The 26680-nt window shown below is 43.7% G+C and overlaps 1 protein-coding gene across 3 annotated transcripts in view; it reads right to left on the bottom strand.

Moving 5' to 3' along the window:
* Window positions 1-26680, bottom strand: part of Ube2h (ubiquitin conjugating enzyme E2 H) — a 121731-nt gene that overhangs the window by 67771 nt on the left and 27280 nt on the right. The window contains exon 1 of one of the 3 annotated variants that reach the window (XM_051151809.1): window positions 26117-26595. The exons of 1 other annotated variant lie outside the window; for it this stretch is intronic. In XM_051151809.1, the coding sequence (XP_051007766.1) occupies window positions 26117-26169 (53 nt within the window). In that variant the 5' untranslated portion in view covers window positions 26170-26595. Of the gene's footprint in view, window positions 1-26116; window positions 26596-26680 lie in introns of those variants that run through there. One more of the 3 variants, XM_051151808.1, reaches the window with a different exon arrangement.

Here is a 26680-nt window from a genome sequence, read left to right as displayed (position 1 = left end):
CACACCTTTAATCTCAGCACTTAAAAGGCAGAGGCCAGTAGATCTGAGTTCTACAGGGCTGCTTCCAGGACAGCTAGGGATACACAAAGAAATCCAGTCTTGAAACACCAAAAACCAAAGAAACAAAAATTCAAAATAAGCTCAGACCAAATTCCAGGTCAGCCAAGGCTACACAGAGAAACCTGTCTCAAAAAATAAAACTAAAAGCTTTTAAATTTAAGTTATAGGAGGTGGGCACAGTGGCACACACCTGTAATCCCAGCACTCGGGAGGGAGAGGCAGGCAGATCTCTGTGAGGCCAGCCTGGTCAACAAAGTCCAGGACAGTGTTAGGACTATAAGAGAAACTCTGTTTCGGAAAATTACATTAATTTAATTTATGACTTTTTTTCCAATTCTCTTTTCTATAGAAGGCAAAACTAGTATACATGTCTGAAAATCTTTCACATATGTTCATATACATAAATATATTTATATGTAAATGCATACAAAAAAAGAATATTAAGATTGGTAAGACAAAATTTGTAGAGGAAGTTTATTTCAGAACATGACTGCTCTGACAAGAGATCATATCCAAAGACCTTCTAGGTCTGTATGATCCAGAAGGAATACAAGCACGCCTTTAATCCAGACAGAGGCCAGCAGATCTGAGTTCAAGCCCAGCCTAGTATAAAGCAAGTTTCAGGTAAAGAATTGCTTAGGTCCAGGTATGGTGGTACACGCCTTCAATCTCCAAACAATGAAGGTAAAGTTAGTTTGTAAGAGGAAGCACCCATGTTTGAAAGTGATGTCTAATTGGGTGTCAGAAAATGAGCAATCAGAGAAAGATTTGACAGAATAAGATATGCCCAACTCTCAGGAGAAGGGGTGGGGGAGAGAAGGGGAGGAAGGGAAGGGGAAGAGGAAGGAGGAAAGGGAATGAGAGGAGGAGAAAGGGGAGGGGAGGCCAGTGTTAGCAGGACACTCATAGAGACAGGTTGCAGAGAAAGAATTCAGGTGAATGAGCCAGAGAATGAGCAGGAGCCACATTAGAAAAGGTTGAGGGGCCGGGCGTGGTGGCGCACGCCTTTAATCCCAGCACTCGGGAGGCAGAGGCAGGCAGATTGCTGTGAGTTCGAGGCCAACCTGGTCTACAAAGAGAGTCCAGGACAGCCGAGGCTACCCAGAGAGACCCTGTCTCAAAAACAAAACAAAACAAAACAAAACAGAAAAGGTTGAGGGGCCTGGAGAGATGGCTCAGAGGTTAAGAGCAGCACTGCCTGCTCTTCCAAACGTCCTGAGTTCAATTCCCAGCAACCACATGGTGGCTCATAACCATCTATAATGAGATCTGGTGCCCACTTCTGGCATCTATGGGTACAACATCTATGGGTACATACTCCTCCACGAATATTAAGAATATCAAAGTCAGCTGGACGGTGGTGGTGCACACCTTTAATCCCAGCACTCAGGAGGCAGAGGCAAGCGGATCGCTGTGAGTTCGAGGCCAACCTTGTATACAAAGAGAGTCCAGGACAGCCAAGGCTAACACAGTGAGACCCTGTCTCAAAACAAAACAAAAAAGAATATCAAAGTCCTTCTTTGACTGACTGATGAGAAACACCACAAAGTATGATGTGAAAGCCTGCAGACGCCAGATTGTTCCCAATCAGAAAGGAAGCTCCGCCTGTCCACCAGCAGGAGCCCACAGCTGGCCAGGCACACAGCACTCTAGAACTCTAGAGTGGCGCATTTACATCCTCAGATCTAATAAGCCACCAACCACCTCCCATTCTTCCCTATGACACTCAGCTCCTTTAGAGAAGCTTTCTCTGGGTGTGGCGCCTCATGTCTGCACTGACACAAGGATTGCCAAAGTTCAAGGCCAGCCTGGGCTACAAAGTCAGTTCCACTAGATTATAGTCTAAGACTCTTTCTCAAAAGAAACAACAAAGAGTCAATTTTTCCAAAGCTTGCTCCCTACATTATACTTATGTTTAAAGTACACTAAAGAACTAGGCATGGGTGGGCAAATCTCAAGTTCAGGGCAGCCTGGTCTACACAGCAAGTTCCATGCCAGCCAGAGCTACACAGTAATAAAATAAAATGGCAGAGTACCTGTTACTTATTCACATGCTGTGATCATAAAATAGAAACAATATTAATAACAATGCATTAACTTTGCTTTAAAGAAATATTTTTAGTGTGTGTGGGGGGCCTCATTGTGTTCAGGTGCCTACACAGGCCAAAAAAAAAAAAAGGACATCAAACCCCCTGGAGGTGGAGTTACAGCAGCTGTAAGGTGTCTGATGTGGGTCCTGGGAACTGAACTTGGGTCCTCTGTAAGAACAGCAAGTGTTCTTAACGATTGGGCCGTCTCACCACTACCACCCACCCCTTATGAAACAGTCTCATTATATGACCCAGATTGGAATATCTAGGTTCAAAGTGAGCCCCACCTCCCCCCATGCCAATCCTTCTGAAAAGCAGGGACTAAAGGCAAGGGTCACTGTGACTGTTTAATCTTTTTGGTTTCATTTTGTTTTGAAACAAAGTCTTGCTATAACCCAGGCTGACTTTTCACTCCCTATCTTCGCCGTTTGGCCTCTCAAGTGCTGGAATCAGATGTTAGCTGGATCAAAATCATTTTAAATAGGTATAACTATTTGAAGAAGGAAAAGAAGGCTGCAGAACATGAAATGTCCCTCACAAGCCCATGTTTTTAAAACTTGGTCCCTAGATGGTAACACTGTTTTGGGAAACTGTTAAACTTCTAGGAGGTAAGAGCTAGCTAGTGGAAGTAGGTCTCTGGAGAGCAGGTCCGGGAATTGGGGGGGGGGGGGGGGGGGCAGATGTTATAGCTGGGTCCTGTGTTGAGGCTTCTCTGCTTCCTGGTCCACTAAATATAAGCAAGCAGCGGCCTGCCTCACACTCCTGCCTTGAAAGGAGCTGCGCACCACCAGGCTTTTCCTGCCACAATAGGCCACAACGCCCTCACACCCTGAGTCAGCTAAGGTCTACTCATGGAAATGATTAAGTAACTAATACATGACATGTGGCACACGCCTATAATCCCAGCATTCTCAGGGGAAGTGGGAGGACCAAGAGTTCAAGGCCAGACTGAGCTACAGAACAAAACCATACTGAAATAAGTAAGCAAGTAAGTACCTTTATCCAAACATATCCCCTCCCCACACAGGGTTGGTTTCTCTTGTATACCAGGCTCGCCTGGAATTTACCGAGATCCACCTGCCTATACCTCCCTGAGTGTTGGGATTAAAGGTGTGCAACACCACACCTGGCTAATCCAAGCACTCTTGAGGCAGACAGGCAGATCTCTGAGAGCTCAAGGCCAGCCAGGGCCACAGAAGGATCCTGTCACAAAAAAGGAGGGAGGAGGAGGAGAAAAAGATGACACAAAACCGTAATAAAGTGGGGGGAAATAAGAATGTTAATGATAAATCTAAACAAAAAAGCAAGCAGCTTTGTACATAAGAAACAAGATGTACACAAATTTTACACAGTATGCTTTTTTTTTGTAGCTGACGGAGTCACATCCAGGACTCCCTGCTGCTAGGCTAGGAAAGTTGCCCTACCACTCAGCTACATCCACAGCCTCTTAAGTGTTCTAAGACAGTGTCTACTCCATAACCCAGGCTCAACTAGTTAGTACTCCTACATAGCCCAGTCCAGCTTCAAACTTTTGACCCTCCTGCCTCAGTCTTCAGAGTGCTAAAATTAGAGGTGTGGGCTGGCATGTCTGGCTCCTAGGATTTCATTTTAAAAGCCTGCCATTTAGCACTAAAGTCTAATCTTCTGACGTGGAGTAACTATTTTAATAAGTGGACCACTCCAACAACAGAAACACCATCAATTGACCAGAGTCAATTTAATGCCTGACATGAACATCTAATGCAACATAACCTGTTTCTAAGGAACCAACCTGCAATCCTTTGCTTCTCTCCACACAAAATGACACTACATATTTCATCATATGTACAACACATCATTATGTTATGACACACCAAGAAAGAAAGAAAAAAAGCTGCATTATAGTGACTCACCACCAATTTTAAGACATCTCAATTTCAATGATGTCGAGATGTGGAAAAAAACTGTCTCAGAATTTAGAAAATATGATGTAAACCTGACACTGTTTACCAACATAAAATCGCTTGCCATCTTCACACACCAATTTTCCTTCTGGGCTCAATGTGTATTTTTATGACTTGCTGTATAATTAAGTTCAATGTGATTCATATACTTTATAAAGAACCTACTAATCTGCCTGGCGCTGTGCTAGATACAATTAAGTACACCCTAGACATTATCACAAGTGACAACTTCTCTTTCAACACACATTTGTTAAAGTATTAGCTCTCCAACTTTGTGGTCTCAGCACTCCTTAAACTTTTTTACAGACTTATTTATATGCACAAGTCTTTTGTCTGCACATATGCACATACCTGATCCCTGAGGAGGTTATGGGGAGGATCGAACGCCCTGGAACTAGAACTATGGATGGTTATGAGGCACCACAGGGGTGCTGAGAAGAGAACAGCCAGTGCACCTAACTGCTAGCCACCTCCCCCAAACAACTGGAGAGATAGGTCATTGGACAGTGATTACCAGATAAGTATGAATAAGGCCTTGAGCTAGATGCCCAGGACCCACCTACAACAGCCCAGCACTGCAGTACACACTTGTAACCCCAGCTCTGGGGAAACAGAAGCAGGCGGACTCCGGACTCAGTGAGGAACCTCATCTAAAAATGAGGTGGATAGTTGGAAAGATGGCTTAGCAGTTAAAGCCACCAAGTCTGACAACCTGAGTTAAATCTCTCTGTAACAGTAGAACTGACTGCATCCATGCATGTGAGATGCAGCTCAGTTGGCGCTATCCTTGCCTAGACCCCAGCCCTACATGGACCAGCCATGGTGACGCTGTTAATCCCACAGCACTAGGGAAGCGAAAGCAGGAAGATCAGAAAATTACCCTTAGCTACATAGTAAATTATAGGCACCCTGGGATACAGGATTCCTCATCTTTAAGGGGAAAAACAGTAAGAACGGCACAGCGCTCTTTATATGTGAGTTATGTCTATCTTTTCCTTTTTAGCAATAGAGGGATTAAACCTAAGATATTGCGCATGTTAAGCAAGTGTTCTACCATTGGACTACTCTCAGCCTCTGGGTGGGTGGGGAGAGACAGGCTATAGACCAAATGGAACACACAAAGACCCACCTGACCAGCCCACCCCGAGCAGCTGTAACCACATGCCTGTAAAGCAGGCCCAGCAGAACTGCCCTAAACATGCAGCACATGCTAGTGTGGAACACAACTGATAACATGATTTGGGCACATTAAGGTAGGCGGTTTATCCTGCCCCTGGTTTTGCACCCTGAGTATAAATGTCGATAAAGCACAAAGGGCAAATAATAAAATAACATTACTATTAAGTTCTGGATGAAATTCCTTGGGACTCCCCAGGCAACTCCAGGCAATGTGTATAACAGGACTTCAGAAGAGTCAACTGATAAAACATTTACCAACATAATCCCAGCTCTTGGAAGATGGAGACAGAAGATCAGAAGTTAAAGGCTAGTTTTTGGCCAGATCAAAACACACAAACACACACACACACACACACACACACACACACAAATTATCAGTGACCTAAGGAGCACAACTGTGTTTCTCTGTACCTGAGCATACACACATATGCACACATGCAGAGATGAGGAAGGGCTACACAGCGAGATATCCTGTCTCAAAAAAGAAAAACAGAAATCCCAGTAGTAAATCTGGAGCAAACAAAGATGTTCTTAGCTCTTTTAACAAACCCAAGTGGTCTGCTTTTTTTATTGTGTTTTTCTGTTTTCTCTGTGTTAACCTTGGCTGTCCTGGACTCGCTTTGTAAACCAGGCTGGCCTTGAACTCACAGTGATCCACCGCCTCTGCCTCTGCCTCTGCATCCCAAGTTCCCGAGTGCTGGGATTAAAGGCGTGCACCACCATGCCTGGCTGTGGTCCTCATTTTTTAATGTACAAAAACTATAACATAACATCTAAAAACAATGATGCTACAAGAATACATGGGATGGGGTAGAGAGATGGGTTTGTAGTTAAGAGCAGTTGGTAGTCTTGTAGAAGACCCAGGCTCAATTCCTAGCAGCCACATGACAGTTCACAACCATCTGTTTTCTCCAGTTCCAGAAGATCCAAGGCCCTCTCTGGCCTCTGTAGGTACTGAATAAATGCACAGGGTGCACAGACATACATGCAGGTAAAGCACTATAGTCATTTAAAAAGAAAAAGAAAATCTATTACTATGTAAAATAATATAATATACAATACAGATAAGGAAATAAATGCCAGATTGAAGTCAACAGTGTAAGTTTTAGTTGTTCCTCACTTTGAAACAAGGATAGATTTGGAAAAGTTAGAATTTATACAGGTCTGCTGATATGCACTTTATAATCCCAGAACTCAGGAAGTTGAGGGAGAAGAATTTTGAGTTCAATGGCAGGCTTGGTGGCCATATTTATGTCAGCGCTAGGAGGCAAAAGCAAGAGAATCTGATACTCAAGGCTAACCTCAGCTATAAAAAGTTCCAGGACAGCCTGAGCTACATAAGACCCTTTCTCAAAATAACAGCAACAAAGCAAAACGTTTTATAAAATAGTACTTTTGGCTAAGCGATAGTCATGCATGTCTTTAATCCCAGCTCAAGAGAGGCAGAGGCAAGTGGAGCTCCGTGTGTTCAAGGCCAGCATGGTTGCAGGCCAGCCAAGACTACACAGAGAAACCAATAAATAAGTAAATAAATAGTATTTCTACATGTTATACTTTTGCCTGTAATCCAGCACTCAGGGGGTTACTGTAGGTCATCATGAGCTTAAGTCAACCTACTCAACACATGTAAACAGAGACATCCAGTGCCTACACCCTAAAGTCAAGGCAGTCTGGGCTATAGGAGAAGAAAAAATACCGTCCTGTTTACTCCAAGTGCCCCACTGCCCACAAAACTCAAATCTAAGGTGAGGAGAGGAAGCTCAGGCTCAAAAGAACAAGCTGACTGCCAGCATGGTGTCAAAAAGCTAGCAAGAAGGCCTAATGTGTCACTCAGCTGACACTTAGCACCGATGTGACAGCCAGGTGCTTGTATTTTTAAATACAAAGGTCTAAAAATATACCAGCAGAGTTACTGAGCCAATAAGCTGCTGGTTACACTTCTGACCCACAGACAGCACAGAAACACAGGTGTTCTTAAGAGTTCTGAGCTGCCTTTAGTTTCAAATGAGAGAGGTTGTCACTATACTCATAACTAGTAAGGTGTTGCTACATTACATTCCTACCCCTCAAGACGGGGACAAGAAACCAAATGAATATGACCACATTTTAGTATCTTAGTATCACTTTTCAACAGCTTCACTCATCATCAATAGCTTCAATAATATAGTCTGCTCAATAATGCATATATAAGCCCAGCGGTGGTGGCACACGCCTTTAATCCCAGCACTTGGGAAGCAGAGGCAGGAGGATCTCTGTGAGTTCGAGGCCAACCTGGTTTACACAGAGTTTCCAGACATCATGTTACACAGAGAAACCCTGTCTCAAAAAAACCCAATCAAACAAAAAGCATATACATTAAGACTTTCATCATGCAATAAAATCACTTACTTCTCAAGGAGAAAATTAACAAAAACATTAGCAAAACAAGAAAAAAGACTGAAATGCCGGGTGTAGCGGCGCACGCCTTTCGATTGCCAGCACGTAAGAGACACTGGCAAGTCGATCTCTGTGAGTTCCAAGACAGCCAGAGCTACATACTGAGACCTTGTCTCGAAAAAACAAAAAGAAAATACCCAAAGCTATTAAAGTTTTCTCAATTAAAGGAGTAACTTCAAATAAAAATTCTGAAATCAAGAAAAAGAGATCTAAAGGCCAGCCTGGTCTACAAAATGAGTCCAGGACAGTTACAACTACAAGAGAAGCCATGTCTCGAAAAAGAAAACAAAAACAAAAAAACAAGAAAAAGAGATCTGCCACGCATGGTGGCGCATGAGGCTGGTGGATCACTCTGAGTTTGAGACCAACCTGGTCTACACAGCAAGTCCAGGACAGAGAGACTTTGTCTCCAAAAAACAAACAACGACAACAAAGAAAGAATAAAGAAAAAGAGTGGTGGTGCACGCCTGTAATCCCAGCACTCAGGAGGCAGAGGCAAAGAGATCTCTATGAGTTCAAAGCCAGCCAGGCCTGGTCTACAAAGTGAGTCCAGGACAGCCAAGGTTACACAGAAAAATCCTCTCTTGAAAAGCCAAAGAGAGAGAAATTTATAAGCTGTGGTACAAATGTACAACCTGGCTGCTCAGTAGGCTGAAGCAAAGTAACAGAACAGAGCGGTGCTAGGCTAGCCTGGGCCACAGAGTAAAAAAGGTGAAATTCTACTTAGCTAACTATTTCATGATAATTTGACTAAAAAGCCTAGCTACATTTTAAACCAGGACTTTGACCAAAACAACAAGTCTAATTGCTTTAAAAAAAAAAAAAATCAAAATAGAAAAAAAAAATCTTTAAGGCACTGTGTGTATGGATCAAGATAATGAGGCACTGCTAAAATTAGCAGGTGATGTTACATTATTCTCTTTTATAATTATATAAGCTAGTTAAGAACATATACAGAATGGCCCAGGTGATGTGGGCAAAGGAGAGCTGGTCCCACCGATCATCAGGAAAGCGCCTGATAGCTGGCCCTGGTAGTGTGGGTGTGAGGAGACTTAGCCCATCCCTCCCCTGGGGTGGTACAAGCGCTTACAGCACTCACTCAGATAAACTGGCCCCACCCCGACCTGGGCAAAGTGGGAGAGCTGGCAGGCTACCCACTCAGCTATCACATCACCCAGGTTCACATCCAGGCTTTGAGTTGGAGAACCATCTACCCCATTTATGAACTTCTGGAACAAGTGAAGGGACAGGTTCTGCAGATCCAAAGCTGCAGGATCTCCATGACACAGGGCAACAACAGGATATCCAAGAGGAGTACCTGTGGGGTCCAGTATAGAGAGCATAGCAGAAGCCAGAGGGCCCGATTCACTGCAATGAACATTCATAAGCAAAGCTGTTTAGGCAAAGGGGTATACAATGTGATGCACCACAGCTTTCTTGGGTTGTTTGTTTGTTTGTTGTTTTGTTTTCTTTGGATGAGAGGTTGCAAAGCTGTAGGGCAGATATGGAGGAACAGTGAGATGAGTGGGACTGGGATGACATGAAATTCTCAAAAAAAAAAAAAAAAATCAATAAAAAATAAAAGAATATATCTACATTCTCTTCCAGGTCTAAAACTTTATAATTAAAGAATTCCTTGAGATATATATCCTATTAATATTTTTGCAATCTGTTCTAAATTAAGTCTTTCTTTTATTTCACATTATTATCTCTTTAAAAACAGACAAACAAGAAAAGTGAAATGTCATGAAAATATATTTTAGATCACTTTATTTACATCCCATCTTGTTACCTAAAAGCAGTAATAATTTGCTCTTAATTCAAAAATCAAATATAACTTCTCTATAAAACCCACTAGTGGGCTGGAGAGATAGCTCAGAGGTCAAGAGCACTTTCTGCTCTTCCAAAGGTCCTGAGTTCAATGCCCAGCAACCACACGGTGGCTCACAACCATCTATAACTGTGATTTGATGCCCTCTTCTGGAGTTCAGATGTTCATGCAGGCACAATACTGAATACATAATAAATAAATCTTAAAAAAAAAAAAAAACACTAGCAGGGACAAAAGGCACAGTGGCATATGCCTGTAATCTTAACATCTGGACAACTGAGGTGGAGACGGCTGCAACAAGGCTCTCTATAAACAAGACCAGGAGTCCTGGAACAGACTTATCACCCCATCACTCAGGAACTCAGGAAAATATTTCTGTATATTGAAACAGGGAGCCCATTCTACAGTTTCAGGCCAGCCAGAGCTACCTAGACAGACTGTCTCAATAACAGCAACAACAAACTGCTTCACTAATATGACGCCGTCTATCCAAGCATTACTACTTCCGTAAACTGCTCCTAAAGGCCAAAGTAGCATTGCCTAGAAGATATAACTAACTTCCACTCGAAAAACTTACTTGCAGAAAGAAGCAGTGTACGTTATAATGATCTTATATGCAGTTTCCCTAAGTACAAAAACATGCATAACTATGTGAGCACAATTAACTGCTAAAACTGACTTTATCGAGATGTCATCAGAACTTCAGAGCTGACAAAAAACTCCAATGACATTGAATAAATAGCCAACCTGGCACAGTAAAAACATACAGTATTTTTTAAATTTTTACCTACACATTTACATTATTCTACATATATACAGTATCTATAGCAAGAATGACCATGACACCATCAGGAATTATATAAATGTTACATTCTTAGTGTTTTGCTGTTTGTATTTGACAGCCTTGAAGAAATCATCTTTCCTATCTTGATGCATCTAAATTTCTGAATGTAAATCAATCTCTATCACATCTTGTCATTATCAACTTAAAACATCTATCTAGACCTAAAAACAACTTAACCCCTAAACAACTAAGTTTCGTTTTAAAACTAAGCTACCTGGTCTTCAACTCCATCAGAGACTTGAGAAGGAATAAACTTAATTACCTGAGTATGCAGGGAGTGCAGGTTAGTAGTTTTCCAAATGAAAAGATGACAGAGACAGTTTTCTACCTGAATAGTCACCCAAAACTCTCTATTATGTTGGAGCATTTTCTTCAGCCTTTTGGCCCAATACATCTGACAGACATATTTGTGAGGCAGGAACTAGTGAGGACTTGCTTACCTTGTCTTGGTAGAGTTTGGCCGTCGACTCTGCCTGCATCCAAGCTTGCCCTTCTCAAGGCAAAATTCTGTCTGTGGCAGAAATGACATTTTGCCCAGTGGCTAGTTTGCAACATTTGAAGCTATCACCATAAGGAGGTTCTTTGATGCTCATCATCCTCTTTGAGGTAGGCTGGATGTTGCCAGGAATTAACCTGTCTCATTCAGTGAATCTTTAAAATAATAAAAACATTTTTCTCGAGTGGTGGGATTAAAGGCATGCGCCACCACGCCCAGCTAATAAAAACATTTTTAAATGCCATAATCTGCACGTCTGAGGTGTTTGAAGACCTTATCTAACTATCTTACCTTATCTTTCTATAGAATCATATCTATCTGTTGTACCTAAAATGTATATTCTTGTGATAAAAGTGGATCAGTGATTCACATGACCATGATTTGATCAGCTAACAATTAACTTGTGCAACTTATTTATCCTAATCAGTCTGCAATAGCACTTTGGAAGTATTGGAAGTAAACCTTGTATTATAATTGAGTTATATGGGTAAAACACCTCTTATTAGAGTAGAATTAAAAAAAAAAAAAAAAATATATATATATATATATATAAAACGTGTGAATAAACTTACATTTGCAGTCTACACTACTGTATCTAGAATTACTTATTTTACATCTATATACAAAAAAAAGGTTTTTTTCGAGACAAAGTTTCTCTGTGTAGCCTTGGCTGTCCTGAACTGGCTTTGTAGACCAGGCTGGCCTCAAACTCAGAGATCTGCCTGCCTTTACCTCCCAAGTGCTGGGATTAAAGGCATGCACCACCACGCCCAGCCTCTATACACAAAATTCTATACCAGTGAATTAAATATAACCTTGTCAGTGACAATTGAGGCATTAAGTTAAGGAGTAGATTTACTAATCTACTTTTTGTTCTATATTCCCTATGTATTTTTATATCCTCCCGCCCCATATAGTACGCTTTATCCAACACACAAAATAGTCACCATCATCACCCCCTTTTTTTTTTTTCCTGAGATAGGATTTCTGTGTGGCCCTGGCTGTCCTGGATTACTCACTTTGTAAACCAGGTTGGTCTGGAAATACAGGCGTGTACCACCATGCCCAGCATTTGGACCCATATTTTATTTTGTTCGTTTATTTTTTTGTTTATTTATGGCTTTTCGAGGCAGGGTTTCTCTGTGTAGCCTTGGCTGTCTTAAGACTTGCTTTTGTAGACCAGGCTGGCCTCAAACTCACAGAGATCTACCTGCCTCTACCTCCCAAGTGCTGGGATTACAAGAGGCTTGTGACACTGTGCCTGGATAGGCCCCTATTTTATTTTTTTAATTAATTTATTCAGATTATAACTCAATTGTTATCCCATCACTTATATCCTCCCGTCCCTCCCTCCCTCCGGCTTTCACCCTATTCCCCTCCCCTAGGTCTATGACCGAGGAGGACCTCCTCCCCCACTATATGGTCATAGGCTATCACGTCCCATCTTGGTAGCCTGCTTATTCTTTGAGTTAGGCCCCTATTTTATTTATTTATTTATTTATTTTTAAAAGATTTCTTTATTCATTATTATGTATACAGTGCTCTGCCTGTATGTACATCTGCAGGCCAGAAGAGGACACCAGATCACAGTATAGATGGTTGTGAGCCACCATGTGGTTACTGGGAATTGAACTCAGGACCTCTGGAAGAGCAGGCAGTGCTCTTAACTGCTGAGCCATCTCTCCAGCCCTAGGCCCCTATTTTAAAGGGTACAAGTCATACAATAATTTGTTTCAAAAACAAAGAAGCAGCAGCTGAGCACAGTGGCACACACCTGTAATCCCAGCACTCGAGAGGCCGAGGCAGGCCTGTGAGTTCATGACCAACCTGGTCTACAAAGTGAATCCAGGATAGCCAAGGTTACCTAGACACCATGTCTTGAAAAAGCAAAAAGCAAAAACCCTCCTTCCCACTAAGCAAACAGTAACATTCATGCTTTTGAATTAACAGTATCACACCGGTCACTGAGGTACCAGGGAGTAAGGACTGGGATACAGCTCGTGAAGAGCACTGCTTATGGATCCCCAGCACAGGGCGGGGAAGGAGAATAAGCACAAGTAGGTATTTGTTTTTATCTGTAATCTAAGATTCAAACCAAGGATGCCAGGCAAGCGTTCTACCACTTAGCTATATCCTCAGCCCTGCCTGGCATAACATTGGGGGTCAGAGATCGCAACACTTCCTTCAATGAACAGGTAAAGAAACAGGCTTTCAGTTTCTGAATCTCAAACACATGAATTAACTTTTAGAGCTGGGCGTGGTGGTGCACACTTTTAATCCCAGCACTCAGGAGGCAGGGTCAGGTGGATCACTGTGAGTTTGAGGCCAGCCTGATCTACAAACAGTCTAGGACAGCCAAGGCTACACAGAGAAACTGTCTTGAAAAACCAAAATAAATAAATAAAAATTAAAACTTAAAAAAAAAAAGGGCACTGAATGCTCTTCCAGAGGTCCTGAGTTCAATTCCCAGCAACCACATGGTGGCTCACAATCATCTATACTGTGATCTGATGCCCTCTTCTGGCCTGCAGGCATAATAAATAAATGTTTAAAAAAAGAAAGAAAGAAAAAGTATCTTGAGCAAAAAGAGAAAAACCTCAATACAGTTGGACTTGAACCTGTAAGTCCCAGCACTTTGAAAGCCTCAGGAGAGAGAATGGCTGTGAAGTTAAGGCCAGCCCAGCGAACAGAGCAAGTTCCAAGTCAGCCTGGGCTAAAGTGAGGTTGGGCCTCAAATGATATTAAGAGTATGACTGGAAATCAGCAGCAGCGGCGGCGGCGGCAGCCTGGTAGAGCAGCTCACATTTGTAATCCAAGCATCAGATGGCAGAGTTAGAAGCTAGTCTGAACCACACGGTTCCAGAAGATGGCCTACAATGTGAACTCTCAATACTGTCTCAACAATACACAGCAAAATTAAGGTGTCAGGTGCCATTCCACTGACTGTAATGTAGTTAAGTAAATGAAGGGTTACCTGCTGTTTCTCTCCTTCAGAAGACACTGAATTTTCACTAGCTCAGTGTCAGCCCAACTGCTTGTTAGGTAACAGGAGTAAGCCCACTCTAGCTCTCGTTTCTATTTATAGTACCACAACTAAGACTTTACAATCCAAGGAAACTTGAAAAGTATATATGCTGAAAACATGATACACAGGAAAAACATCTTCTGGACAAGATGGCTTAGCACTTTAGGTGCTTACCTGACAAGCCGGACAGCCTGAGTTTGGGCCCTTGAGCCCATAAAGGAGAATGGAAACAATCAAGTTCACAAAGCTGTCCTGTGACTCTCGCATGTGCAGCCAGGCCTGTGTGCACACAGTTCAGAGAGCAGCAAAGCACTTGGGACTCCTTCCTGACTTCTCAGCTGGGCAGGTCTGAGGAGAACAATTTGCTCAAACTGCCCACCTAGTCTCTAAAATGTAGGGAGCTATGGATGGTTCATCTTCCACAGACATAATGCTCTGTGAAGCTTCCCATGTGGCTCCTGATTGTGGGTTCTGCTGGGCCAATAAACAGCATAAGAACCAGCCTGCAAACAAATAGCCATGTTTCTCAAGTATCTGATTTGATACCAAAAAGAACTTATGACACCATAGTACTTGCCCATAAACATAGAACAAAGCAACAGGTGTCAGGGCCACGTAGTGAGACCTTGTCTCAGAAACAGACATTTGCTCAAATTCGCTGAAGCTTGGAACCCCTGCAGCACTGCTAGTCTCACAAAAGCATGTTTGCCAAAGTTTTCTCAGCCAGGCTCGGTCGTGCCCAGCCTTCAGGGAGGCAGAGGCAGGGTGATCTCTGTGAATTTGAGGCCAGCCTGGTCTACAAAGTGAGTCCAGGACAGCCAAGGCTTAACAGAGAAACCCTGTCTCAAAACCAAAATAAAAAAAACCTGCTGGGCAATGCTGGGCAAGCCCTTAATCCCAGCACCTGGGAGGCAGAGGCAGGGGGTTGCTGAATTCAACCAGGTTAGTCTACAGAGAGAGATTCAGGACAGCCAAGGGTTAAACAAAAAACCAACAACAGGCTTAAAACCAGTCTGTGATTTTCTTATTATCCAATCTAAGAATTCCAGCTGTCATTTATAAGGTGTTAATTTGAACAACACATGTAAATAACACATACAAATACAACTGTAATTTATCAGAAAAAAAGTAATAACATCACAAAGTAGTGTCCAAAACTGTTTTCTTCTTTTTTGGAGCCAGACTGGCCTCAAACTTCCATTCCTCCTGCCTTCGTTTTAAGTGCTGAGACTACAAAGTATACCACTATAAGAAAAAGAAAAGCCTTTAATCTCAGCACTTGGGAGGCAGAGGCAGGTGGATGGCTGTGAGTTCAAGGCCAGCCTGGTCTACAAGGCAAGTCCAGGACAATCATAGCTAACATAGAGTAACCCTGTCGGGGTCGGGAGAAGGGGGAAATGTTATTAATATTTTAAAGTTAGTACACAAAGTAATGGATTTCATTATATTTATCCATAGGTGCCATACTAGTAGCATGTTGTTATGCTCTCAAGGCAGTGCTGACACAGAGGCGAGGATCTCTGAGTTTGAGGCCAGCCTTGTGTACAGATTGAGTTCCAGGATAGCCACAACTGACTACACAAAGAAACCCTGTCTCAAAAAATGTAACTTTCTAAACTTGTAAAATGCCTATTAGGGTTACCCTAACACTTCAAATCTCAATTCTGTCATGAACTGTTGTCAGCTCCTTTACCTGAATTTAGTCCATATGAAAATTAGTCACAGTTCAGGTATCAGACTTTCATGCAAATATTAGCAAATTACTGTAAACTTTATGGAGGTGCTAAGGAAATGCTACATTTTTAAAAAATTATCAATACTTGACAAAACAAGCATTATCAACAAAAAGATAGTCTTTTTTTTTCCCCACAAACACTAGAGTTTTATTTTGTATCTTACCTCTTCTATTCTTAAACCATTATGAACTACTATACCCCCACACAAGTACTTCATATATGAGATGATGCAGGCTTAATGCCTAACAGTGCTCCCACTAATTCATCCAAGAAATGCCCATGATGCTCCTGCCACTGCCTGGGAATATACTTGGTATGGAGCTGAATTGGCAACATAATGTCTACAGTGAAGCTTGGACCTAGAGAAAGAACTACATACATATGAAAATCAGGTATATAAATTATACAGTTGGTATTTTAACTTCAATTTTTTAATTTAAAATACAATTATATCACTTTCCCCTTTCCCTTTTGGGACTCTTAACTCTTCCCATATCTTTTCCTCACTTCCTCTCAAATCCATGGTTTATTGATTTATACATATATGTGTGTGTGTGTGTGTGTGTGTGTGTGTGTGTGTGTATGCAAAAAGAGACAGTCTTATTACCAGAAGTTAGTAAAGGGCCACAAAATACTTCACAATGAAAAACTTACTAACTTCCTTTCTTCAGTCTTTATGTAAACATGGGCATAGCGTGTCTAAAGCATGCATATATGAGGGTGTGCGTGCCAGGCTTACACCCGGCTACCTGGCCTCACTTCCCATCCTGTTACAGCGGCACAGAGGTCACACACTCGTGCCACAGCATCAGCCTTTTAATTGGTTCTAAGGATCAGAATTCTGATGCTCACATGTTAGCCCTGGGCCATCTGCTCAGCCTTAATGCAGAGATTTCATCTGAGAGAGCAGCTGTGACACCAGCTCTGACACAGTAGGGCTAGCAATCAGTACTTTAGGAGGGTGTTATTTAATGTGAATCCTTTAAAACATGCAACTAAAACAAAGGTTTAACAACTGAGTTTTTTACTTAAGTATGAAATAGTGACATCACTAGTAAAAGCTACATTCAAATTATCTTCTAAAAAGTAAAACACAGACCCTTACAAGGTGGCACAACCTTTAATCCCAGAACTAGGAAGGTTGAAGCAAGGGCATGGGAGAAGTCAAGGCCAGCCTAGGCTACATACTGAACCAGTACCAAGCAAAAAGTTGACCACATACCTACCACATGGTGCAGATATTTCTTAGTCCAAAGAAAGCATACATCCATAAAATGTTCACAGCCACTGTACTTAAAACTATAACTAACCTAAGCATACCAAGGATCAAGATGCAAATTCTACCAAGCTTATAGAACATGCTTGCAATACCATTTTGGTATACTGATACAAAAAGCTTTATTTTGGTTTTTTTGAGACAGGGTTTCTCTGTGTAGCCTTGACTGTCCTGGACTCACTTGTAGACCAGGCTGGCTTCAAACACAGCAATCCACCTGCTTCTGCTTCCCCAGTGCTGGGATTAAAGGCGTGCGCCACCACTGCCCAGCGAGACAAAAAGATCTTAAGTTCAAGGCCTGCCTAAACTACAGAGCAAGCTCAAGACCAGACTGGATAACTTAGTGAGACTGTCTCAATTTTTAAAATAAAACAAAAGGGCTGTCAAGATGGCTCAGCAGGTAAAGCCACTTTAAACAAAGACTAACAACCTGAGTTCAATTCCCACCACATAGTAGAAAAAAAAAAAAAAAAGATGGGCTGGAGAGATGGCTCAGCAGTTAAGAGCACTGTCTGCTCTTCCAGAGGTCCTGAGTTACTTCCCCGAAACCACATGGTGGCTCACAACCATCTATAATGTGATCTGATGACTCTTCTGGCCTACAGGTGTACATGCAAATAGAACACTCACATATAATAAAAAATTTTAAAGGGCTGGACAGATGGCTCAGAGGTTAAGAGCACTGATTATTCTTCCAGAGGTCCTGAGTTCAACTCCCAGTAACCACATGGTGGTTCACAACCATCTATAATGTGATCTGATGCCCTCTTCTAGCCTGCAGTGTACATGCAGGCAGAGAATGTATACATAAGAATGAATGTATACTGAGTACTATATACATAAAAAATAAATAAATCTTAAAATAGCTCTTTAAATAGGTAGTTTCCGACACACACAAAAACCCTACGTCCAAAACCATAAACAAACAGTTTACTAGCACTCAGAGAAACAGAGGCAGCAGGATTTCCACATAAAAGTAAGATCCCAAAAAATAAATAAATAAATAAATAAATGTAAGATCCCTTTTTTTGTTGGGGAGTGGGGGTAGGGGGTAGGAGGGGGTTCAAGACAGGGTCTCTCTGTGTTAGCCTTGGCTGTCCTGGACTTACTTTGTAGACCAGGGCCTGTCTCTGCCTCCCAAGTGCTGGGACTAAAGGCGTGCACCAACCCACCCAGCAAAAGCAAGATCTTAGTCAAAAGACCAAAGACTGTAGAGATGACTCACTGGTTAAAAGCACTTGCTGCTTTTGCAGAGGCCCAGCTTTCTATTCCAAGTACCCACATAGCGGTTCAGTCACTCTGTTCTAGGGGTTCTAAACTCTCTTGTTGACTTCTGGGTAAATGGGGGATGCACGCAGTGCACATACATACATGCAGATGACACATCTGCACACAAAATAAAAAAATAAAAAGCCAGGCGTGGTGGCGCATGCCTTTAATCCCAGCATGGGAGGCAGACGCAAGCAGGCAGATCAAGTTCGAGGCCAGCCTGCTCTACAAAGTGAGTCCAGGACAGCCAAGGCTACACAGAGAAACCCTGTCTTCAAAAAACAAAACAAAGAAACAAAAGGCCGAGGGTGCTTATTTTATATTCAACCCCAGCTTTTTAAAAAATAAAAATAAATGTTTAAAAAATGCTGAGGGACTGGTGAGATGGCTCATCAGGTAAAGGCATTTGCCACCAAACTAATGACATAAATTAAATTTCTCAAACCCAAATAGTGGAAGGCAAGAACTCCCAAAAAGTTATCTTCTGACCTGGGTGCGGTGGCAGATGTCTGTAATCCCAGCACTCAGGGTGGCAGAGACACAGAGAAACCCTGTCTGGGAGAGGGGGTTATCTTCTGATATACACACACTAATTTTTCCGGGGTGGGGTGGGGGGAATCTTACCCTGTAGCCCTGACTACATTGGAAAGATTTTTTTTTTTCCTTTCCGTTGTTCATGACAGGGTTTTTCTGTGTAGCCTTGGCTGTCCTGGACTTATGTGGTAGACCAAGTTGGCCTCAAACTCAAGAGATTGGACTGCCTCTGCCTCCTGAGTACTGGGATTAAAGGGGTGCACCACCAATGACTGGCTGGAATTCTCTTGATAACAGGCTGGCCTCAAATTCAGAGATCCACTGCATGCCAAGACTAAAGGTGTGCACCCCGTGCCCCCAACCCTAAGACAGATTCTCACTATGAAGCCCTGGCTGTCCCAGAACTCACTTTGTAGAAAAAAGGCTGGCTTTGAACTCACAACGAATAGATGGCCTGTCTCAAGTGCTGGAATTGAAGTTGTGTGCTACTAAGCCCAGCTGAAATGAAGTTTTTAAGATTCAGTGGTGCAGAGCATCTGAGTTGAGGCTATCCTGGTCTACATAACAAGCCTTGGCTACCTAGAGCTACAATAGTAAGACCCTGCCTCAAAAACCACACAGAAAAGACAACTGTGAGTGCACTTACGGTACGGAAGCGGTTCCTTGTGTCTGTGTCTCCCCTTTTCTGGATGCTTTTGGTGCTTCTGGGTCACAAGCAGGAGCTTTGTGTTCTGCTCAAGCAATCTCCCACTCAACAGCCTCACACCTTGCTTTTTTTTTTTTTTTTAAACTTTTTTTTTTTAAAGGAAGGGCTAAGAATGAGACTAGGTCTTACTATCATTATATAGGCCAGGCTGGCCTCAAGCTTCTGAGATCCATCTGGACTTTCTTTGTGCCTGGAATTCTGCGATTACAAATGTGTATCACTACACCAGGTATTTCCAATTATTTTTAACAGGAGAAAAAGCAGTTATGGAAATATTAAGCAAAAACAGAGCAGTACATATAATATGGCTAAGATGCTGGAAACAATAAAATCCTGGGGAGACTAAAATGCTACAGGAAAAACAGCAACAGGCTAGTATTTATGGATGGCTTCTATGCCACAGGCCCTGGGGCATCAGCATCTCTCATTCCTAGACCCCACTCTAGACCTCTTGAGGCATTAAGTCCAGGGGTGGGATTCAGAACCAGTTTTAACAAACCCTCCAAGTAATTAAGATCTCACTCAAGTTTGAGAACTATTATTTAAAGGATAAGATTATGAGTAGCTGTTTTCTTTCCCCTTTTGTAACCTATGTTTTTCCCAATTACTTTACTGTAACACTTTCAAAACCACTAAGTCTTTCATTAAAGTGTTTTATTAAAACATAAGACTAGGTCATCTGAGAAAGAGTCTCTTACAGATCACACATACACAAGTCTTCCTTCATAAAAGCTGAATTTCTAGGCCTGTTGTATCAACTATATAGCCCAATAAATATAAATATTTACTACAACTTCACTGCAAAATTCACACAGGTTCCTTCTTTAAGTTCTATAATGATCTATCTGTGTATCACCAAAATCTACACAGGGAAGACAAAAAAAAAAAAAAAAAAAAAAAACTAAAAACAAAAACCAAAGTTGCCAAATCTTTAACTCTTAGCTTTAAGACCATAAAACTGTTCTGACTTTCATCTCACCAACTCAGCTGACAGGCCACAGGAAGTAAGAGGTCAACCCTCAGGTTGTCAATGGACACTGGGACTAGTTAAAAGATTGTCCACACTCTGAACACAAATTAAACAGTAACAGTGAATAACTTGGGGATAGAATAACTGTTAACAACAAACTACAAAAGTTAAAGTCAATAATAAATGGCTCTACATTTCAATGCTTTTGTTTGGTTGGTTTTGGTTTTTCCAGACAGGGTTTCTCTGTGTAGCCCTGGCTGTCCTGGACTTGCTTTGTAGACCAAGCTGGCCTCGAACTCACAGATCCACCTGCCTCTGCCTCCCTAGTGCTGGGATTAAAGGTGTGAGCCACCATTGCTCAGTTCAATGCTTTTTTTTTTTTAATGCCTACTTTTAAAAAAAAAATTTTTTTTGAGGGGCTGGAGAGATGGCTCAGAGGTTAAGTGCACTGTCTCTGCTCCCAAAGGTCCAGAGTTCAATTCCCAGCAACCACAAGGTGGCTTACAACCATCTACAATGAGATCTGGTGCCCTCTTCTGGCGTGCAGGCACACATTTGGGAGGAATATTGTAATTAAATTTTAAAATTTTTTTCTGAGACATTAAGATATCCATATATATCTGCATCACATACATTTACTTTTTAAATTTTCAATTTCTTAAAAACATTTTTTTCCCAGCTGGGAGTGGTGGCACACGCCTTTAATCCCAGCACTTGAGAGGCAGAGGCAGACAGATTGATGTGGGTTTGAGGGCAGCCTGATCTACAAAGGGAGTGCAGGACAGGCAAGACTACAGAGAGAAACCGTGTTTTGAAACCCCCCCCCCAAATAATAATTTTTTTCAGGTTTTGTTGTTTGAGCCCTGGCTGTCCTTCAAATCACAGAGATCCACCTGCCTTTGCCTCCCAATTATGGGATTAAACCTATGAGATACTGCACCTGGCAAGAAAGGGCGGGAGGGTCAATTAAAGTATTCAAAAAGCAAGGTGATAACATATAGTGCTGACATGACATACTGTCCTTCCTGGTTTAAAAGACCAGTTTAAGAGCCGGGCGGTGGTGGCACACGCCTTTAATGCCAGCACTCGGGAGGCAGAGGCAGGCGGATAACTGTGAGTTCGAGGCCAGCCTGGTCTACAAAGGGAGTCCAGGACAACCAAGGCTACACAGAGAAACCCTGTCTCGAAAAACAAAACAAAACAAAAAAGACCAATTTAAAAACTAATTCCAGCCGGGCGTGGTGGCGCATGCCTTTAATCCCAGCACTCGGGAGGCAGAAGCAGGCGGATCGCTGTGAGTTCGAGGCCAGCCTGGTCTACAAAGTGAGTCCAGGATGGCCAAGGCTACACACAGAGAAACCCTGTCTCGAAAAACCAAAAAAAAAAAAAAAAAAAAAAAAAAAAAACTAATTCCAAGGCCAGGCATGCACTCATGCCTTTAATCCCAGCACTCAGGAGGCAGAGGCAGGTGGATCACTGTGAATTTGAGGCCAACTTGGTCTACAAAGTGAGTCCAGGACAGCCAAGGCTACACAGAGAAACCCTATCTGGAAAAACAAAAGAAAAAACAAACAACAACAGAACAAAAAACAACAAAAAACCCCACCCTAACTCCATAAGCACTAAGTCCACTCCAAACTTCTCACTAACTTCTCCACATAGACACAGTGCCTGACACAAAAGAGGATGCACAATTATTTAAGGGTTTGAACTTGTTCCAGAAACTCTCAGAAGCCCTGCAGCAGCCATCAGCTTTTCTGTGAATTCCAGCAAGCTTACAAATTTGGAGGTCCATTCCCACCACACCTTTAGCCCCTGATCCTAAGTCACTTAAGGACATTTAAACTGGCATATCCTGTTTTGTTAGTGAGATCCTTCTGGAAAGGACAATCTTTGAAAACTCAATAGTATTCTTAAATTTCCAAATATTACAGCAATAGCAGGGTGTGCCAAGTCCCTGTTATAATCAGAGTCCATTTTCTGGTTTAATTTTGATCATTTCTTGAATGAGTACAGGTTTCCCTTTTTTTAACCCCCTGGAAATACACTTGGTTCTGCCAGCAGCTCACACGGCCTCCCCAGCCCCCACCTCTTTTGTATGTAAACACACTCTTGTCACACACTCCCATCAGCTGTTTGGAAGCTCCACCCCTCCTCCTTTTCCGGGTAGTAACAGACTAGCCAATGAGCTGCAAGGAGCTGTGCCTGCGGCCTTTTGCCTGCATACGCTTTTCCAAAACAAGCAGCTCTAGCCTTCAGCAGGGGCACCGGTTCACAGATAGAAGGCTCACCAGGGCAGGGCTGTGCAACAGGGCGAGACAGTCACCCCCACCAACAAGGAAACCCGTGTAACCTGAGCTGTTCCTCCACCAGGGAGAACTTCACCGAATATTCCTTTAGGGCAAATCACGCTTAAGGTCACCAGAGTCCCAGTTCTCTACAACCTAAGTAATCAGCGGTTGCCGAATGAAGCCTCAAAGGCTGGTGACCCTGGGCGACTCTCGGGCTGGCCATCCACCTGGCTCTGGCAAGCAAATGGCACTATCCAAGACCACCTCGCAGGACCTAGGCTAAGGACGAGTGTTTTTTGATTCCACAGAGCCCAGAAGTCATTTAAATCAGTTCCTAGGCTCCTGTGGAGGTTTGCACAACCCTCAGCTGAGGATCAGCAGGGAAACAATGAATGAGTCAGAGTTTCAGAGCATAATCGCCCAGCAGATTAAGTGCATTGGTGCAAAACACTCACTCCCTACATAACCCGAGAGTCAGCTCTCCTCCTAGCAGCCGGTCACAAAGAACTACCACTGCCTCGGAAGGAGAGCCTGAGCCTAGCGAGGTGGGGGAAAGCAGGAACCAGCCAGCTACACAGGCTCTTCTCTCCCTACCCCCACACCGCCACTTTCCTACTATATAGGTTCCCTGCCAGGCCGTAAATCCTTGTGGTGTAATTATGCCCAGAAGACAGCCAAAAATGGGCTGAAACAGGAGACAACGATGAAACCGGCTATCAGCCTCCACACCAGAGAAACCATCTCGGGACAGCGAGGAGCGAGAAGTACCAGACATTCCTTCAGACCGTTTCTTTCCACTTCCTTACCACCATTTTTAGCCCTCAGCACTGACAGCCAATTGTACTCATCCAGCAGGAGACTGGGGAAATTTGCTCTTAAATTTTTCACTAAGTATACCTTACTCAAAATTCGTAAACTCCACTTGGGCCTACTGATGTGAATTCAGCTGAGAAAGGAAGCCATAAAATCTCTCACCTCCACAACACACACACACACACACACACACACACACACACACACACAGACACGGAAATCTGAAAAAATTTTAACTTCCAAAACAATAAACCAGAAAATAAACTTGAAGCAGAGATAACCTCTAGCTTTCAAATCAAAACTGTTATCCTCCTACCTCAGAGATCTACAATTGTAAAGAGCCTGCTTTCTTTTGTCAGCAAGAGGGAAGGGGAAGGTGGGGAAAGAACAGAAGCCAATACATTTTTGCCTTTCTTCATCTTCTACTAAAAATAAGCTATGAAATAAGCCACGGAGGGAGAGGGGAAAAAGAGACACCCTGCTGCTCTTTGTCTGTTTCCTCTCCCTCACCACCCCCCCCACCAGCCACCACCCCCCCAACACCCGACTCCTAAATGCGGTAATCACTCTGGATGCCACAACTACTACATGAACAAAAGGCCTGTGTGGAAAGGCATCAGGTCAAGTTAGGCCTCAATCGTTATCCTCAATCTGTTAGAAATCTATGTATGAATGTAATTTGAGGATCTGACATCGGTCAAAAACAGCTGGAATTCTCTTCCCCCACTGGATCCCAATTACACATTAGGGTTAAATTCGCATTAGGTGTCACAGTAACTCTCAATTCAAGACAAAAATAACTCCTAAGTCTACAGCCATGTCACTTTCTAGTTTCTAAACAAAAATAAACCCCCAAACTGCTTTGTGTAAAATGTACACACAGCCATAGTTACGAGTTTTCTTGCGGTATGAAAAGTCAACATTCCTGGTATCATTCACGCATTCACAAAACAAGCAAAGCCACAAACAGCTCATAAAGAGTTGATTCCGTGTGTGCCTAGGTGTGTATTTGGCATGTTACCCTTTATTACTGGCTGTTCTCTGATCTCTCCTACTGCCCTTCCCCTGAATTCCAGATTCCAAATCCTAAACTTCTGAGTTTATCCACTATTCTTAATTTCTAGCCAGATCTCCCCTGGGCAGGGAGAAAAACACGTTCTTATTCCTGAAAAGATGAATTGAGGGAAAAAAAAAGATTAAAACCACACAAAACCTCTTGCCTAAGCAACTTCCCTCCCATCCCCCAAATTAAAATCCTGTGCAAAAACTACTTTTTAAAAACTTCAGTAAATTCCATAACTGAGTTTGACAACCAGTACCGATCTCTAGAAAAGGTAAACAATCAAAAAGAGCAACAAATGAGAGAAATTCACCTGAAGAATCTAGCCAAACAACTTGAGTTATATAAACAAAATCCTGCAACAGGGGGAAATGGTGGGGGATGGGGGCGAGGCAGAAAGAGAAACAGGAGAGGACTTTTTAACAGCCTTTCACACACTACCGCCCACCCCACCCCACACACCCCCCTTCACCCTTTCCCTGGGAAATTGGCTATTTAGAACACTGCTCCCCTCGCCCTCAAAAAATAACATTTTTTAAATACTCGATTTGTCTCAGGAACCTTCGCGAATTTCTCTGCTGGTCATGAAATAATCAGTCTGGATTTCAACCAGAACCACTGACTGGAAGACTCTTTTTTATCAGTTACAGCTCTCCCATTGCAACCACGGATGGACATGAAGTTGGGGGAAGGGGCAGAAAATAAAAGGTACCACTGGGCCCAGATCAGGGCAAGCAGTCCTAGAATCGCACTCTCACAGAGGGAGTTTCGCTCAAGTGGCTATTTTGTTCAGGAGCTCCTTTCTCTCCTTCCTCCCAGCTGTCAGATCCACAATATGGAGGGTAGCCTGCCTGCTAGGAGGGCCTGGGGGGGTCCTTACTGCACGCACTGTGAGTGGGATAGGCTTTGTCAGAAAGAAAAACAGGAAGGCTCTCCAGACCAGAAGGCTTAACAGGAGTGTCTGATTTAAAACACACGGAGCTCTTTATTACATACAAGAGGAGGCCCTGAGCAGACTACTCTCTTCCTAATATAGAAAGGAATTAGGGATAAAGAAGGTCGCTTCAGTTACCCCAGTTTAAGCAGCACTGTTGAGTGGAAGGAGCCAGGACACCTCAACAACAACAAAAAGAAAGAGACAGAAAGAGAAAGGCTTCCCTCTCAGCAATTTCTATCTTAAGCATAAATCAAAAGCTAGCAAACAGGAAGCAAAGACCCTGAAGACGAGCTCCGGGTGACGAAGGAGGCTGCTAGTTATACCCCCACCCCACCCCCAAGAAAGGGCCGTCTTAGGAATCCAAACGCCGTGGAGGAAAAGTCAGGGGCTCCGAGGGGGTGCAGGGAGGGCGAGGAGCAACGCACATCTGGGGGGGGGGGGCTGCAGATAAAGAGGGACTGAAAAACCCCCCTCAGCTCGGGGGAGGTGCCAAGTGGCCGCCGTAGGCACCGGGGTAGGGAGGGGAGGCGCGGCCAGTGGCCTGGAGTGCCCCGGAGCCCTCGCCTCGGCACCCCCCACCCGCCCCACACGCAGTCCGAATTCCCCTCCATGAAGGATACAGCTTGACTACGTCCGTGTCCATCCGCCTCTTGCCGGGGCTGGGGGATGACATGGTGTCGCCGCCGCCGCCTCTCTCCCCTCCTTGGCCCGTCTGTCACGGGCCCCGGGCCCAGCTCGCAGGGCCCCGCGGCCGCGCCGGCTCCTCGGCCGAGGTGGCAACACCCGCACGGTCCCGTGGGGTCCGCTCAGCCGCCGCCGCCGCCGCCCCCCGCACGGGGGAACACCGGGCACTGCCCCGCCGAGTGGGGGCGGGGACCGAGGCGCCCGCTCAGGCTGCCCTCCCGCTGAGGCTCCGCCGCGGCCCGGGCTGGCGCTGCTCCGCGCCGTGCGCCGCTGCTCCCTCCCACCTGCGCTCGCTCGTCCGCCTGCCCGCCCGCTCACGCTCTCGCCAGCTCCCAGCTGCTTCCTCCACAAGCGGACGACTCCAGCTCCGACGGCCTCTCTACCCTAGCCTCGCTCCAGGCGCCGTGATGTCACCTCTGTGACGTCATCGGAGGGGCGTGGCGCCGGTGGGAAGGGAGGGGCGTCGGCGGCGTCGCGGTGTAAGCTTGTCAGAGGCGTTC

This window comes from Acomys russatus, chromosome 10, assembly GCF_903995435.1.
Source record: "Acomys russatus chromosome 10, mAcoRus1.1, whole genome shotgun sequence".
NCBI classification, from domain to species: Eukaryota; Metazoa; Chordata; class Mammalia; order Rodentia; family Muridae; genus Acomys; species Acomys russatus.
The sequence above is the reverse complement of the archived record's forward strand: the minus strand, read 5'-3'. Positions and strand labels throughout refer to the sequence as shown.